Source organism: Camelus dromedarius, chromosome 16 (assembly GCF_036321535.1).
Source record: "Camelus dromedarius isolate mCamDro1 chromosome 16, mCamDro1.pat, whole genome shotgun sequence".
NCBI classification, from domain to species: Eukaryota; Metazoa; Chordata; class Mammalia; order Artiodactyla; family Camelidae; genus Camelus; species Camelus dromedarius.
The window spans coordinates 44,527,462-44,544,820 of NC_087451.1; the positions used below are offsets into that span (position 1 = coordinate 44,527,462).

Genomic DNA, 17,359 nt, shown 5'->3' on the forward strand with positions numbered 1-17,359 from the left:
GTGACAGGACAGTGTGTCAATCAGGGTGGCTGCTAGCGACAATTTACAACTCAGGATTCTGAACAAAGTCTGTCTAGGTCATCAAGACCCAGGGGGAATCTCCCCATGGAAAATGGGCAGGAGGGGCATCACATGGCTGTCCGGGCAGTTCACAGAGCCTGGCACACACACCTGGGAAATCCTGTGACTTTCTATCCCCTGATCATGGCCCTAATGGGAGAGATTACTCTCTCTTAAGACTCAGATCAGGGGTCATCCATCACCTCCTCCTGGAAGCTTTCGTTACTCATCTGCAGCCTACACTCCCTTCTACCCACCCTCAGCTGGGTTTGGGACCCTCTGTGGGCTCCCATGGCATTTTGTGCGTACCCCCATCTGAGCACCTACAAAGCTGACTGGAATGGTCATGTTTCTTTGTGCCTAGCGTGGAGCTATAAAAGATGAGGGAATAAATCTCGACTATCCAAATGTCTTTAACATAAAACAATAAGGATGGGGTGAGGGAACAAGGAATAAGACAAATGTGAACTTTGAGAAGGTGTAAGTCACTGGTGAGGGCTTCTCTCTCCATGGCAGGGACACTGCTAGGAAATGTTCACATCCGGTCCAGTGAGCACAGGCCGGCCACCAGGAAATGGTACTCTAGGGAAGATCTGTTGTTCCCTTAAGCAACAGAGAAAAACAGCAGGAACACTGGGTCTCTGGAGCTTCTACACGTGGGCCTGGACTAAGCTCTGTGGCTGTGCCCCCTCTCCGGGGCCCCCAGTCATAAAACGGAGTGGGGTGGTGAGCTTATCACTGCTTCCCTTTTCTGTCTCACCTTCCTACCTCCTGCTCACTCAGGGCCCCACATCTGGCCAGGTCTCTGCTCCTTTAACAGTGGGGAAAAATCACCATTGACCAAGGCTCTGAGCAGCAGCTGCCACCAGGGACCCAAGACAGAAGAATGACACTTTGAGTTACTAAAGGTATCAGGACACGGAATACAACAGCTAAATCCCAGAGAGAAGTCTGGCAGTGGAGTGAGATAGCAGGTCTCTGGACCACTTTTAAAAAATCACTTTTGTTCAGTCTGTCCTCATTAGGACAGGCAAAGGGATAGCCTGTACCCCTACCGAGGGGAAAGGACCACATGCCATAGACAAGTGGTCCATGGAGGGCAGTGATCAAGGCCAAGTCTTAGTAATTCAGACTGCCCTCTGGGACCTAAACTGAGAAAGCAACTCAGAACCCCTCAGATCCGCATGAGCAAAGTCACCCTAGTTCCCCAATTCCCTGCACTGGTCCTTCCCAGCAGTTATCACTGGTGTAATTATGATGGAGATAGTTATTTGTCTAACCCAGTGTCTGTCCCCAGAGAGGAGGACCTTTGTCTCTCCTGTTCCATTGCTGTACCAAGTACAGCTGGGCTTTGAATTAACCTAATTTAAAACAAAAATTTTAAAAGAAAGACGGACTCGCTCTTGGTATTAGAAAACTTGACAGTGACCCCCTACCATTACCCGCAAAGTCTCAAATAAATAGCAGTGACTAAGTGATGAAAGCATAGAAAGACGATGTCCACAGGGGCAGCATGCATGGCAGAGCCTCGCTCCACCCAAGGCAGGCAGCCCTCCAGGCCTGTGTGAGCAGGCAGGCCACCCAGGGCGCCCAGTGATTATCTACTGGTGGGGAGATGGATGGATGCAAAGCTCCCCTGGGGAGACAGACTCTGGAAGGGGCAAGCACCCGAGGCTCTCATGCTGGACTCGATACCAGAGGCTTTGATTCCATTTTTCCCAAGCAACTTTCCAGCAACCAGATTCCCCTGAGGCCGTCTGGGAGGTGGAGGGTGAGCTGGTCAGACCAACCAGCTCACCCCGGGCACTTGATGGAGCTCTTCTCAGTGTAAACTTACAAGCTGGCATCTCAAGAGTCTCTGGAGAACCTGAGAACTATTAATTGATACATACTCTCTCCCAGATACAGTGCTCAGAGCTGACAAGACAGAAGTGAACAGATATGGTCTTTCATATCATGGAGCTAATATTCTAGTCAAAAAGGCAGAAAATAAACAAGTAGACAAACAAAAAGATAACAGAATCTCACCTAGTAATGAGTGTCATAAACAAAGTGAAGCAGGTAAGTGGGAAACAAAGTGACTGGGGATAATGCTATTGAGACAGGGTGGTCAGGGAAGGCAGGGACAATGAGGAAAAGCAGAGTCAGGGAAAGGTCCAGGCAGAGGGAACAGCAAAGGTAAAAGCTGGGGCTGGAAGGAGCTGCAAAGGAGGCTGGCAGGGTGGGTGTCAAAACTTAATGAGCTTTGACAGGGGATGTAAGCTGTTCTGTCCATCAGCTCTGGGACCCTGGCAAGATAGGATGTCTGAGCCTGTAAAGCAGACCCTGGACAGAAGTGAATGCACCACGGTCAAGGCCACTTGGGGGAACCCTGCTGGGGCCCACAGCCACCGTCCCAAGGGGACCCCCCTCCTCAAGCTCAAGTCTGGGCTGCAGAGCCTTTCTTCTTCAGCCCTCAGCGCGTGTTGCTGGTTTCTTAGTCAACCTTCAGGGTCTTGTGGCATTCTGGGCCCTGAAGTCATCTTCAGGACAGCAAAAACTCAGAATCTGACCCACACGTATACAGCTCCAAGATTTATACCGTCATACTCAATAAATGGCACTGGGTCAATCAGACATCCACATGGAAAACAGCTACCTCACACCATATTCAAAAATGAATCCCAGATGGATAATAAACCTCAGTGTAAAATGTAAAATATTAAAACTTCTAGAAGAAAATACAGGGATTTTCATAGCCTTCATAGCCTTGGGGTAGACCAAGATTTTTAAAATAGACACAAAACACGTTGATCAAAAACAAAACGACTGATAAATTGAAGATCATTAAAATTAAGAACTTCTGTTCAATAAAAGGTACCATTAAGACAGCTAAAACGCAAGCCATAGACTGTAAGAAAATATTTGCTATATGTATTTTTTCTCCAATAAAACACACATCCATAGCATATAAAGAGCCCCTACAAATCAATAAGGAAAATATATACAACTTAATTTAAGAATGAGACAATGACTTTAAAGGACACTTCCAAAGAGGATCAGATGGCCCAAAAGTAAATGAGAAGGTATCAATATCATTAGTCATCAGGGAAATGCAAATTAAAACCACAGAGAGATACCACTACTCACCTATTAGAGTGGCTAAAATGCAAAATATTGACAATACCATTAACTGTGATAAAGAGTGATGGAAATGCTCATATAGTGCTAATCTGACTGTAAATTCGCACAAGCACTTTAGCAAACTATCTGGCAGTCTCTTCTAGAGCTAAACATGTGCCTGCCCGGTGACCCAGCAACTCCATTCTTAGATGCAAACCCAGAAGTGAGTGTGGAGATTCACCAGAAGACAAGTAACAAGAATGTTCACAACTGCTTTCCTCCTAATAGCCAAAACCTGAAAACAACCCAAATATCTGTTAACAGGAGAATAAATAACTACATTGTGATATATTCCTACAATGGAAAAGAAGGAACTACAGCCTCAGGCTATAGAGACAGATGAATCTCACATACACAGTGTTCAGTGAAAGAAGTAAAAGAGCACATAGTATATGAGGCCATCTCTATGAAGTTCAACAACAGGAAAAACTTTAAGGACTAGAAGTCAGATGATGATTTCCTCTGGAGGGGAGCAAGCAGTGGGAGAAGGCACGAGGAAGCCTCCTGGTGGGCTGGAAATGTTCCATGTCCTGATCTGGATGGTGGTAGAGTGCACACATCATACATAATTATTCACTGAGGTGTACACTGAAGACCTGGGTACTTTAAATATATTGTTCCTCAAACAGTTTTAAAAGGGGAGAGTTTGGACAATTCAATGGGGGAAATAATGGTCTTTCCAACAAATGGTGCTGGTACAACTGTACTTCCACATGCAGAAGAATGAAGTTGGACCCCCTTCTTAAGGCATATACAAAAATTAACTCAAAATGGATCATAGATCTAAATGTACGAGCTGAAACTATAAAATTTTTAGAACACATTGGAGTAAACCTTCATGACCTTGGATTAGGAATGAGTCCTTAGATAGGACACCAAAAGCATCAGTGACAAAAGAAAAAACAGACAAATTAGACTACATTAAAATTAAAAACTTTTATGTTGTAGATGATACCATTAAGAAAGTGAAAAGACAACCCACAGAATGGGAGAAAAAACCCTGCAAACCACTTGTCTTATAAGGGCTAGAATCCAGAATATATAAAAAACTATGATAACTCAATTTATTAAATAACCCAATTTAAGAATGGGCAAATGTTTTGAATAGACATTTCTACAAAGAAGAGACACAAACAGCGATAAGCACATGAAAAGATGCTCAGCATCATTAGTCATCAGGGAAATGCTGATCAAAACCATCATGAGACACCATTTGTCACCCACTAGGATGACTACAATAAAAAACAAAAACAAAGACAGTAAGAACTGTTGGTGAGGATGTAGAGGAATACACTGATGCTTGAAATATAAAACGGGTCAGCTGCTTTTGGGAAACAGTTTGGCAGTTCCTCAAAATGTTAAATATAGAGTTAGCATATGATCCAAAAATGCTACTAATAGGTATGCATCCAAAAAAGTTAAGAATATATGTCTAAGCAAAAAATTGTACATTAATGTTCATAGTAGCATTATTTATGAAAGCCAAAAGGTAGAAAAAAAGCCAATGTTCATCATCTCATGAACAGATAAATAAATGTATACTCCGTACAATGGGTTGGTGATGGAATATTACTCAGCAACAAAAAGCAATGAACCTTAAAGACATTTCACTAATTGAAAGAAGCCAATCACAAACATCACATATTATATGACTCCATTTATGTGAAATGTCCAGAGAGGCAAATTCAGAGACAAGGTAGATTAGTGGCTGCCAGGGGTTGAGGTGGGTGAGGTAGGAGGAGGGGAACAGGATGGGCAGTGATTGCTCATGGAAGTAATTTTATGGGAGATGAAAATGTTTTAAGATTAGATTGTGGTGATGGCTGCACAACTCTGAGAATATACTAAAAAAACCCCTGAATTATACACTTTAATTAGGTGAATTGTATGGTATGTGAATTATATCATAATAAAGCTGCTAAAAAGGGGGTGGGTGGACCTCTTCTAGTCTATTTCATGGCCTTGGTCCACCCCCTGAGTTATAGGATCTGGAAGCTACAGGCCAAAGGAGAAACATGTATAGACAGAGCTGAAAGAGAGACTAAATCCCCAACATGAGCCCCAGACAGCAGCTGGGATGAGCTCTGGGTTTCATGTGTCCATGTGCACGTGCACACCAATTCCTACTTCTGCTTCCCATGACCCAAGCACAAATGTGAAATGGCAAAAGAGCTTGGGTTCACAGCTTTGACTGCTGCTTCACTGGGCCCACAGTTCCAGCCTCTCTCCAGCTGCCAGGCTCTCTCCAGGACATTCCCAGGGCTGGTCTGGATTGGTTTATTCTAGAACAGCACTGTCCCACAGAAATATAATGCGAGCCACATGTGTCATTTAAAATGTTCCACTAACCACATTAAAAAAGTTTTAGAGGGGGAGGGTACAGCTCAAGTGGTAGAACGCATGTTTAGCACCTAGCAGGAGGTCCTGGGTTCAATCCTCAGTACCTCCTCTAAAAATAGATAAACAACCCCCCCCCCCAAAAACAAACCAAACCAAACCAAAAAACAACAAATGCATGAATATATGTATCTATATGCATGACTGGGACATTGTGCTGTACATCAGAAACTGACACATTGTAACTGACTATACTTCAATTTTTAAAAAGTTTTGAAAAACTGTTGAAATTAATTTTAATGTTATTTGAAATATGTATCTAAATTGTTCCCATTTCAACATGTGATCAAAAAACATATGAACGAGACATTCTACGTTCTTTTTTTCCTACCAAGTCTTCAAAATCCAGTGTTTATTTTACACAGCTTATTTCGGTTTGGACGAGCCACATTTTAAGTGCTCAGTAGCCACATATGGCCAGTGGCTGCCAAAGTGGACCATGCGGTTCTAAATCTGCTTCATGTTGCAAAATGAGTATTTTCAAAGCCTAGTATTTTATAAACATGTGAATTTAATAACAATTACTGAGGAGGAAACCAAACCTCCGTGAGGTGAAGTGCATTGCTTGAGGCCGTAAGCTGGAGAGGGGCAGTGGTTAAGAGCAGAGAGCCTGCTGTCAGCTGAGAATTATCCTCTCCACAGGGTCCACGCGCAGATGACAGGAGAAACCCACAGGGAGTGATGGGCACAGAGCCTGGCTCACATCCACCACTCACCAAGAAACCTTACCTCCATCACCATGAAGCTATTAATACCAAATCATGCAGGGACAGGGGACTCAGGGGGAGAAGGTGGAGACCACTTGGGGTCACTAGCTCAGGAAACCCTGTACCAGTTCTGAGACATTCACCAACCCCCTGCAGCCTCGCTGCCCCCATGGCTTGTACCACTCACCGGACTGGTGGGTGAGGGAACCACAAGGCTCAGCCTACGTCCGTCATCCTCTGGAGGCTTCTGCTGGCTACTCCCTTGGCCGACGGCTCTGGTCGTCTCTCTCACAGGACTAGAAGGCTGCTGGTCTGAAGTGCTCCCCGAAGGGCCAGCTTGGGTAGTGCCCAGATGCAGCCAGCCCAGGGGGCCAGGTGCCTGGGAAAGCGGCTCCTGCTTGGGGCCACCATCTTGAGTCCCAGGGGATGCCTGGGTGGGGAGGGGCTCTGCAGGTACATCGAAGTGCAGGGGTGTGCTGGTGTCAAGGCCGTGGAGGGAGAGTGAGGCTGGCAGCGTGGGGATCTCCGTTTCTTGGCTCAGTCCATTGGCTGGCACAGAGTTTACCTGGGCTTTGCTGAATTCCGACAACACCCTGGAAGTTTTTAAACAGAGAAACCTGTATGACGGGCTTGTCAGGTGGAATGCCCGAAGCTACTGGGGCGGTGGGAAGAGTGAAAACTGCTGTTTTGTGATTGAAAAAACAAAACAAACACCCTCTTAATGCTACGCTCCTAGCTCACAACACACACGGCCCTCCTCACCTGACACTCCCCACCGAAGCTTCTTTGCAGCTGGGACTTAGGTAGATTGAGTGGGCAGGTGAGCTGTGGGGTCCAGGATCTCAGGTGAAAAAGCTCACAAAGCAGAGAAAAGGACTTGATGTGAATGGGAACTGACTGCCTTTACCTGCTGAACAGGCTAACTGTGGGCCTGGAGAGTTCGCTCAGCCAAATAAACAGTGGTGTGGACTGTCACTGCCCCAGGCTGTGCTCGGCAGAGCTTTGGTGAACAGTGTGTCTCAGTGCTGGGCTCCCTGACAGCACAAACAGTTGAGGCACCAAGACCCCGCTCCCCGGGATGTGGACTTGGGTGAAGTGAGGACCCACTTTGTTCCTGGAACAGTAACTGGGCAGCAGGCATGGGGTGAGGGGCTGGGTGTGGAGCCAGAGAGGCCTCACATTCCCAAAAGCCGCTGCTGGAGGACAGTGTCTACAAGCCGTGTGGTGTTGGTACCAGCAAACACAGGGTGTGCTCCCGATGGGACTGGTACCTCCTGCCCCTCAGTGGTGCTTCTGGGGCACAGGGAGTCAGTGTTACTGCCTTATGTACACACACACACACACGTACACACACTTCTGAGGCTTCTGGAATGTGCACTGGCCAGTGGCTGCTCCTCCTACCTCTCCTGAAGCTTCCAAGAATCCAAGTTCTACTTCTGAGATAAACCTATTAGCTGTCTCCTCCTCTGCTTATGAATCTAGTGGAGGACATCATGGACAAATGCAAGTTCAGGTGGCAAGAAAGCTGTCTGGAGTCCAAGAGATCCCACACATCTGCCCGAATGGCTTAGACTGAGTCCAGAAGACACATCAAACTCCCCTTAACAAGGGCTTATGTAAAAGAGGATTTTAGAACTTAGGTTTTCATCTGGTTGTCTTCTAGGCGAGCTCTGCTTTTATTTACACCATCATAACCCCGAATGATGTTTCAAGACATTTTCCTTAAGTACAAGTGACCAACCCATGCATTTCTGGGCAACTGATTTTCAACATGGGCGCCAAGACATTTCAGCGGGGAAAGAATAGTCTTTTCAACAGATGGTGCTGGGAGAAGTGAAAAGTTCCATGCAAAAGAATAAAGTTGGACCCCTATCTCATACCATATAAACAGGTTAACTCAAAATGGATCAAAGACCTAACAGTAAGAGCTAAAACAATAAAACTCCTAGAAGGAAATAGGTATAAAGCTTCATATCTTTGGATGGGGCAATGGTTTCTTACATATGACATCTAATGCATAAGCAACTAATAAAAAATAGATAAACTGGATTTCATTAAAATTAAAAACTTTTCTGCTTAAAATGGATACTATCAAAAAGTGAAAAGACAATCCATAGAATAGGAAAAATTAATGCATATCTTCTATGCAAAGATGATCCTATATCTGGTAAGGGTCTAGTACCCAGAATATATAGAGCTTTTACAACTCAATAATAAACAAATAACCCAATTTAAAAATAGGCAAAGGATGTGAATAGACATTACTCTAAAGAAGATATACAAATAGCCAGTAAGTACATGAAAAAGTGCTCAAAATCATTAGACAGTAGTGAAATACAAATCAAAACCACTATGAGATACTACTTTACACCCACTAGGATGGCTATAATGAAAAAGACAGAGAATAACAAGTGTTGACAAACATGTGGAGAAATTGAAACTCTTCTATATTGTTGGTGGAAACGTACAATGGTGTAGCCTCTGTGGAAAACAGTTTGGTAGTTCCTCAGAAAGTTAAATATAGAGTTATATGACTGAGCAGTTCTACTCTTAGGTACACATCTAAGAAAATTAAAAACATATGTCCACACAAAAACTTGTACGTGAATGTTCACAGCAACATTATGCATAATAGTCAAAAAGTGGGAAAAAAACAAATGTCCATTAATTGATGAAAAAGTGTATTATGGTATAGCCATACAATGGAATATTATTCAGCCATGATACATGCTCTAACACGGATGAACCTTGAAAACATTACACTTAGTGAAAGAAGTCGCTCACAAAAGGCCACATATTATATGATTTGACTGACGTTAAATGTCCAGAATAGGTAAATTCATAGCTAATGGGTAAGGGATTTCTTTACAGGGTGATGAGAATGTTCTTGAACTAGACAGCAGTAGATGTTGAATTCACAACCTTGTGAATATACTAAAAGCCACTGAATTGTATACTTTAAAACGGTGAACTTTATAGTATGTGAATCATATCTCAATAAATAAACAAGTGACCTTTCAGTGAAAGGTGTAAATGTTTTTGTGGAATAGTCTTGGGAGGGGTAGGTGAGTGCTCGTTCTTGCTCTAAAACACACCCACAAAAATTCCAATCCATGATAAATTCTGGAGTAGCTTCCACAGGCAGAGGAGGAAGGGACATTTGCTAACCGATTATATGTGTCCAAACCATTGTGACAGAATGGGGCCCCCTTCTGAAATGAACTAGGGAGGCAGATTTTTGCTAACATCCTTTGTGAGGTCCCAGCTCCTCTGGGGCTCCTGGGAGGTGATGCGGTGAGTGATAAAGAGCAGGGCTCCAGAGTCCACCTGGCCTTGGTCAGCACATTGCTGGGGGCCCCACAATGTAAACACTGAAGGTCATGGACTTAACTCCCTTGTCTGAAAAGCAGGTGAGGTAACAGCACCCAGCTTTTATGACTGTGACAAAGATTAAATGAGATAATATAGGTAAAGTGCTTAGTAGAGTGTCTAGCAAAAAGTAAGTACTCAACAACCGTCAGCCTCATTTTGTTATTGCAATTGTTTTCATTATCACTGGTAAGACTGCTTAGTCTCCACGTACACAAACATAAAAACAGAAGGAAAAGAGAAGATTTATCAAAATACTCACTAGCATTACCAAAATGATTATCATTATCAATGAATCCAAATCAATAAGAAAGATTTTAACGATAGGAGTGGACTAGATGTTAGAATAAGTGAGTGACTTCATGCCTAAAGAAATGCCACCAAACAGCAAGAATCTTGGGTGATAAATCAGAGCTTCCAACAAATCAAAACCAAGGTCAAGGTGCAATCAAGTTCACTGAGTTTCCCCAGAATCAGTACTGGTCTTCAGGACCCAATGAGAGTAAGAGAGACATGTACATCAAGTGGGAAACAAAAATGCTAGAGACAAAATTTTGAAGGAAAGGCAAAAGAAAGAAAATTTTCAAAAACTGAGAGGAAATGAAACATAGAAATGAAACAGTGAAACTGCTACACTCCTTCCACTTCCGTCTGGTTCAGGGTCATGTTTTTCAAACTTTCTATTCAAAAAATTTTAAGGTTTGTGATTTCATTTAGAAAACAATCTGAAAAAAGTATACATATTGTACATACTTATGTATGTAAGTGTAAGTACGTGTGTGTGTATGACGGGGAAATAAAGAGCATGGCCTAGAGAAGCTGGATGGTCACCTTATAAAGCACCCTTGACAAGCAATTCTCAGCCTGCGGTTTTCTTAAACATTCAGACAATCGTGTTGGTGACACACGGTACCATTTGGCAGTCAAAGACCACTGATAAAAGCACAGAGATGGGCTGCATATGCTAAGACTCATGTCCCCCAGGGAAAGGTCTCATGACAATGACATCTGACAAATATTACTAATCAGGGTTTTGCAGCAGTGTATATGGGGACAAACAGTAGGAGAATGGATGTCACAGGTATCCAGGAATAAAATGACAACACCTGGTGAGCATGCACCCTGTGTCAGGCATCGCTCTAAGCACTTTACGTATCTAAACTCATTTCACATCCCCAGCGTTCCTCTGAAGCATTCTTATCCGCCTTTTATGGAGGACATCAAGGTCAGAAAGGCTGAGTAACTTGCCCAAAGTGGCAAAGCCGGTTAGTGGAGGACTCAGGCAGTCTGGCTCCTGAGTCCACACTCTTTGTCACTAGACTGCACCTACACTTCTCAGTGACAACTATAATTCAGACCCAATGAACACAAAAGAAGATATTCAGGGCAGTCAATCCTCTCTTCACAAGGCAAACTGTAATTTGGTTTCTGCAAAACACTAAATTATTAAATTTCATTTGGAATGTTACTTTGCTTCATGCTTAATTTGCAGATGTTTTGATCTTATAGTTGTAAGAGTTGTAAGCACAAGGTGTTGATGCCTAATTCTAAGTTACAGACATTTAAGTAACATTACAACTTGAGCAAACTCTTAACTGTTGGTGAGTATCTTTACCCTTAAAACATACGCTCCAAGAAATGCTGGTCTCTGTGGATGCTCACAGACTGACTTCCAGTCCAGCTCCAAGAATGCTGGTGCTGGAGGCGTACTTGTGCGTGTGTGTGTGTAGTGTTGGCCAGTTCCTCACATCACTGTCCAGAGCTGGTCTGTATATCCTGACCCTCTCCCCTTGAGTTCCCCCGTAATGCCCAGGACAACACTTCCCACACAGAGTGGATGGTCACTGATTCAATGACTTTAAGCTGGAATTTTCCAATCACAAGACCCATGAAAGATAAAGGCAAGGCACATGACACAGAGAAGGCCAGCTGGTCTGCGGGAGGAGGTAGACAACTCAGGGCTAAGACAGGTGACTGGGCCTCAGTCACGCCACGGGTCCAGCCACCTCTGGGGTGGGGGCTGCTCCTCCCCAGCACGCTGTATCTATTTAAAAATTCTGTCTAATGTGCTCAGTGTTTCTGGGCCCGACCTGATATTTTTATGTGTGCAACTCACTAACAGGCATCTGATTCAATTCCCAAACAGCCCAATGAGGGAATTCCCATTTTAAATACAAAGAAACAGAACCTCAAAAAGAGTTAGCATTTGCGGGACATCACTGGGCTTGTGAGTGGTGGCACAGGACCTGAAACTAGATCTGCTCCAAGCCCAGTCCATGATTACCCAATCCTGGTGTTACTCCCACACTAGGTGGGAACCCTGTAAAGACCTGAACCAAGGTCCGGGTGAGGAGAACAGCAGCAGTGGAAAGAAGGCCCTAAACACAGGCTGATGGAACACGGGTCCTACAGAAGGAAATATTTAATAAACAGTTGCCATTTTTTAACCTACTAGATGGAGCAAATATCCATAAGTTTGATAATCCCTTTGTAATAGAGGAGAACAAATCTGACTCTATATTAGATCTGTTCCTTTAGTTTTAACCACCGCACCCTTTTTTCTAGGTTTATTCCTGCTAGCTCTGCACCTTTTGTAAGTGAATGTTGCCTGTAGCCTGTCTGGTAAACAGGAGAGCCTTTTCTCAAGCATCTGACCTTTAAGGATACTAACACTTCTGCACTTACATAAAGATAACAAGCTGCAGAATAGAAAATAACTTTTGTTTTGTTGGAGGTTTTGCAGGAGCACCATTACCTGGCCCACATGGGCAGCTGCAGGAGCAAAGAATTCCTACAGCAAGAAGTTTGCAACATCAACCACACCCCCTCCCCTGTTCTTTTCTTGTGTAAAAGGAGCCTGTATTCCGACTACAGCAGGATGGTTCTCCAAGACATTAGTTGGCCATCCTCTCGTCTGCTGGCTTTCCGAGTAAAGTCGCTATTCCTTGCCCCAACACCTTGTCTCCCGATTTATTGGCCTGTCGTGAGGCCAGCAGAACAAGTTTGGACTTGGTAACACCTTCTGTTGACAAGGCTGAGAAGACAGAGGTGCATTCCTGATCAAGTGTAAATAGGCAATATCTGTGAAAATTACAAATTAATTTATCCCCTGGCTCAGCAGTTTTGCTTCTGAACAGAGATAACTTGCATAGAACTAAAAGGCCACATAAACGTATTACTTATAAAAACACTGAACTCTAATGTCCATGAAATTCAGGGCTGATTCAATAAACTAAAGTACATTCATACAATGGAAAAAATCTGGAAAAAAATAGAAGACAGAAGAAAAGATCTCCCAAACAAGGTGTAGAATAGTGTACTTATAATCTATAGTAGCTTCTGTGGAAAGAAGTGGGAGAATAAGAAATAAGGAAGAAAAAATCTAAATCTGCATATTATTATTTATTACAGATGAATTTAGAAATACTAGAAAAATATGCAAGAATTTAATAATTATGGTTTCAGGGGTGGGAAAACACCTTTCACTGTAAACATTTTAGATCTTTTTTAACCATAAAAAGATTATCTATTCAAAAATTAATGTTAAAAAGCCTGAATGAAATAGGCTCTGCCCAGGCTCCCTCCTCTAGCCAAGTTCTCACTCTGTGTATTCCTTCGTCCACACACTTGCTTGTCCCCATTTGTCTGCCACCTGCTCCAGGAATCACTCAGGTTTTGTGCCCTCCAGAAGGTCTTCTGTGAGGTCCCAGAAGATCACCCTTATGCATTATGCTTTGTTGCAACTTTTTGGAAGTTGTAAATATAGCTCTGAACTATTATTAGCTTCCTTCTTTCTAGATGAAGAGGACAATGTTACTTTACACTGAATCCTAAGACCTTGTAAGAGGTCACCCAGGACAGTGCTGGGGCTCTGTCTACACCCATCCTTCTCACTGGCCCCAGTCTGCCTCCAGGGACAGCTTCCAGCATCTCCAGTCCCTGAGGGAGAGTCCACGGCCCCTTTGTCTGCCCTTCTGCCCTCAAAGAGGACAGTGCTCAGTGACAGGCAGTCACATGCTACAGGAAGGGAGGGAGGGAGGGCAAGAGGAAGAGAAGAAGAAGGAAGGGGGGGAGGGGGGTACTTACTCTTGCAGAGATGGGTCTGAATCATCGGCATTTGCCATCCCCAGGTCTGAGTCGTAGGACATGGGCTCCTCGGAACGGTCTGGGCTCCTGGAGCCATTCTCTTGGAGGAGGCAGCTATCAGAGTTGAGGCTGCAAGAGAGCTGGGACGAACTGGCCGTGTCCAGGCTGAGGGACGAGGCAGTGAGCTTCCTGTTCCGCCGGATCTTATGGCCCGAGTGCTGGACTTCGATGTCCTCTGAGCCTGAGGAGTGGGAAATTGAATCCAAGGATTCCTTCCGCTGTAGCTGTGAACTAGAGGTAGTGAGGGGATCGAGCTCAGAGAGTGGGCAGAGCCCAGAGAGGGCCAGCGGGGTGAGCGTCCACTCATTCAAGATGGCAGACTTGTAGGAGAGTTCGAAGGACAGGGATGTCAGGCCCTGCAGGAAGCTGAGGAGGAACTCGCCCTCCTCGGCGTCCCGGAGCAGGGCTGTGGGCTGATAGTACTCGCACAGCCGGGCCTGCTCCTGGAGGAGCAGTTTCAGGTAGCACTCCATCAGGCCATCATTGAGGGCCAGCCGCAGCCAGGCCCGGCAGCGGCCCACATCCGTGCTGACAAAGATCAGATGCTCCAGTTCCGAGATGATGTGTCTGGGAAGGGAGAGAACAAACTTGTTTCAAGAAACAACTTCCAGTCACTGAGATGTTGTTTTACCCACTGGTTAGAAAGAGCCAGTAATAAGACTGCAGATATACAGAGCATGAAAAATTCTTGGAGAATAGCGTTCTAAGGGGAATTTAGAAATACTACAACCCCCAACATTCGTAGGGTGGTGTCATGAAGGTTAACTGCCATTTTTATTACAACTACCCCATGGGCCCCTGACATCATCTGCTCACCCGGGACATGTCTGCTGAGCCCTAGTGCAAGGTCCTTGGAACTGTGAAGACAGGGTAAAGACATGGTCCCTACCCTTAGCCCAGGTAACCACCTCTCAAAGGCACACTCAGGTGAGCCCTGTTGTTGGGAGAGCTAGGGTGGGGGCTGGGCAATCATTTCTGGGTTGGAGCAAGAAAAATGCCATAGAAACAGTAAGATACAAGCCAAGCCTTGAGGGATGTCAAGAGGCAAAGATGGAAGGAGAATCTTCGAGGCACGAGGGACTGACAGCGACAAAGGCATAAAGGGTAAGAAAGCAACAGACTGTAGCAAGAGTGGTGCGCACTTCAGTTACAGCACAGGGAGGAGGCGTGGGTGACTTGGTTGCAAAGCCAGGTAATGCAGGGTCTTGAGTATCAAATGGGTAAGGCAAAGTGGGGCAATACAAGTCCCGCTGTGCATCAGAATCACCTGGGGAACCAGGTCAGGATATAGGTTCAGGGGCTCCAGCCAAGTGAATCAGACTCCGGGCTGGTATTTGGGAACCTGTGGGCTGTAGATCTTTGCACAGGAAAGTGATGTGCCCACAGCCGTGAAGACTTCAGGGTGGGGTGCCCCGGATAAGATTTGACCCCATGTGTACCACGCTCAGCTCCTGAATGCCTCCGTCTGATTGGAATGCTCCTCCTCTGACTACCACACGTCTCCTCCATGGGAGCTCGGGCCATACTCTGCAGAACTCAGTGACTGAGCTCCCGTGAGCTTAAGCTCAGTAAATGTTGGCTGTCTGACCAAAGGAAAGACAGAATGAGATAAGGGGAACAATTAGAAAGGCACTGTCACCCAGGAGTGAGGTAAGAACCTGAGATAGGGCAGTGGCAGTAGGCACAGAAAGGAAGAGTAGAGACTGACAAGGCACCTTCGGGCAGAAGGTGGCATTTAATAGCCTTGAGAGGCACAGTGCCAGCCGTTTGCTCCAAAGCCCAGGTGGTTAAGGGCAGGGCCAGCGAGACAAGTATCAGGGCGCACATTCAGATGCTCTACCTGGATGCCACTCTTCTTCAAAACGAACAAACAAAAAAACCCAGACTTTGGTATAAGTATGACACTTAGCACACAGATGTTGCAAATATTCTAAGGCTGGGTCAGCAAACTTTTGGGAACAATCAGACAGGAAAGATTTTAGGCTTTGCAGGTCACAAAACCTCCATTGCAACTACCAATCTTGCCAGAGTGTGGTTAAAAAAAAAAGGCAGCTTCTGCTCCTGCCCAAGAGACCAGCCCAGGGACTTTAAGCTGCCCCAGGCCATCCCCTGAGAGGCTCACCGAGGCCTGGTTTAATAATTACCCCAGCCTCACCCATCTCCACTCTAAGGACACAGAGTGGCTTTTCCACACAGCTGGAGAGGAAGAGCCCTGTGTCGCATACTCTGAAGCTCCTCCCCAACTCCCCTGGTCCCACAACGCCACCCCGGGCTCTCACTTGTGGGTGACAGCTTTCAGGAGGGGCCAGAAGACAGGCTGGGGCAGTGGCTTCTGGTGGGCATTTTTCTTCCTTTTCCCTCCGGCCTCCGCCCGGATGTGCTTGGCGTGCAGGCCGTGGATGAAGACAGCCTCCAGGGCGCTGCACATGGCGTTGGCATCCCCGTCTTCGCTCGTGACCACCGTGTCCGAGGACACGTACTGCTTCTGCAATGCCTTCACGGAGCCCACTAGCTTCTTCTTGATGACCTAGGCAGTGCCCGACACATAATACAGGCCTTTAGAAGATCCCATGGCACCCCCTGCAGTGTAACTCTGTTGCCAAAAACAAGGGTCCGTGTGCCTGCACAAACCTCTATCTCTGTAGCAAAACTGGCACAGACTAACTAATGTATGGAATGCAATGTAACTTTATTACAGTAATACAAAATAAATAAATTAATGTAACTAATAATGTAGAGAATAAAGAGAAAGCATAGAGAGGAAAAGGAAACACACTTCTACCACCCAGAGATACTGTTGTCAGTTTTTTTTCCCAAAGACATTTGTGGGGTTCTTGTTTTTTAAATGTCGGTGAGCTGACAGCCATATAAGTCTTGGGTGTAAACCCTGGCTCCATCACAGTTACAGCTATGGGAGCACAGGTAATCCACCTAGGACAGGGGTGAGGCCTCCCACCTTATTCACGTGACCAACATTCCACAGAGAATAAGTTAAGAGGCAAAAGGCACTGCTTTAGAACAACATCAACAACAACAAAACCACTAAGAAACAGGAGCACGTTCTACATGAGGAAAGAGCCTAGACGTGGCGACTGAAGCCGAGGTTTAGTCTCAGCTGTCAGTCACCAGCTGGGTCACCTCAGACATTTCACTTAACCTCTCTGAACCTCAATTGCTTCATCTGTTAAATGGAAAGAATACTTCATGATTTACAGCACTGGGGGGATTACTCTTTGAGGGCAGGACTAGTTTTTTCAATTTATCCTCGTGCCCTCAACACTAGGCCTGGTTCCTGACACGTGTACTCCATAAATGTTTGCTAAGTGAATAAACTATTAAAAAACATAAAGTCCTTTGGAAATACAGAGTAAAGATAGTTCTATTATAATATAAGCAAGTATGTCAGAATCACCTAAGTGGAAAGGCCTAGAGGGAGCTGAGAAAAACTGGCTTAAATTATTAGGTATAGGATTATGGACAAATATTTCAGTGTTTCATTTTTATTTTAGCCAACACAA

The 17,359-nt window shown here is 45.0% G+C and overlaps 1 protein-coding gene across 2 annotated transcripts in view; it reads right to left on the reverse strand.

The window, feature by feature from the left end:
• Positions 1 to 17,359, reverse strand: part of PLEKHM1 (pleckstrin homology and RUN domain containing M1) — a 46,415-nt gene that overhangs the window by 21,984 nt on the left and 7,072 nt on the right. For both annotated transcript variants that reach the window (XM_010986419.3, XM_064495808.1), the window contains exons 3-5: positions 16,121 to 16,368; positions 13,782 to 14,408; positions 6,514 to 6,919 (exon numbers count right to left, since the gene is read on the reverse strand). In XM_010986419.3, coding sequence (XP_010984721.2) covers positions 6,514 to 6,919; positions 13,782 to 14,408; positions 16,121 to 16,368 — 1,281 coding nt within the window. The remainder of the gene's footprint in view (positions 1 to 6,513; positions 6,920 to 13,781; positions 14,409 to 16,120; positions 16,369 to 17,359) is intronic.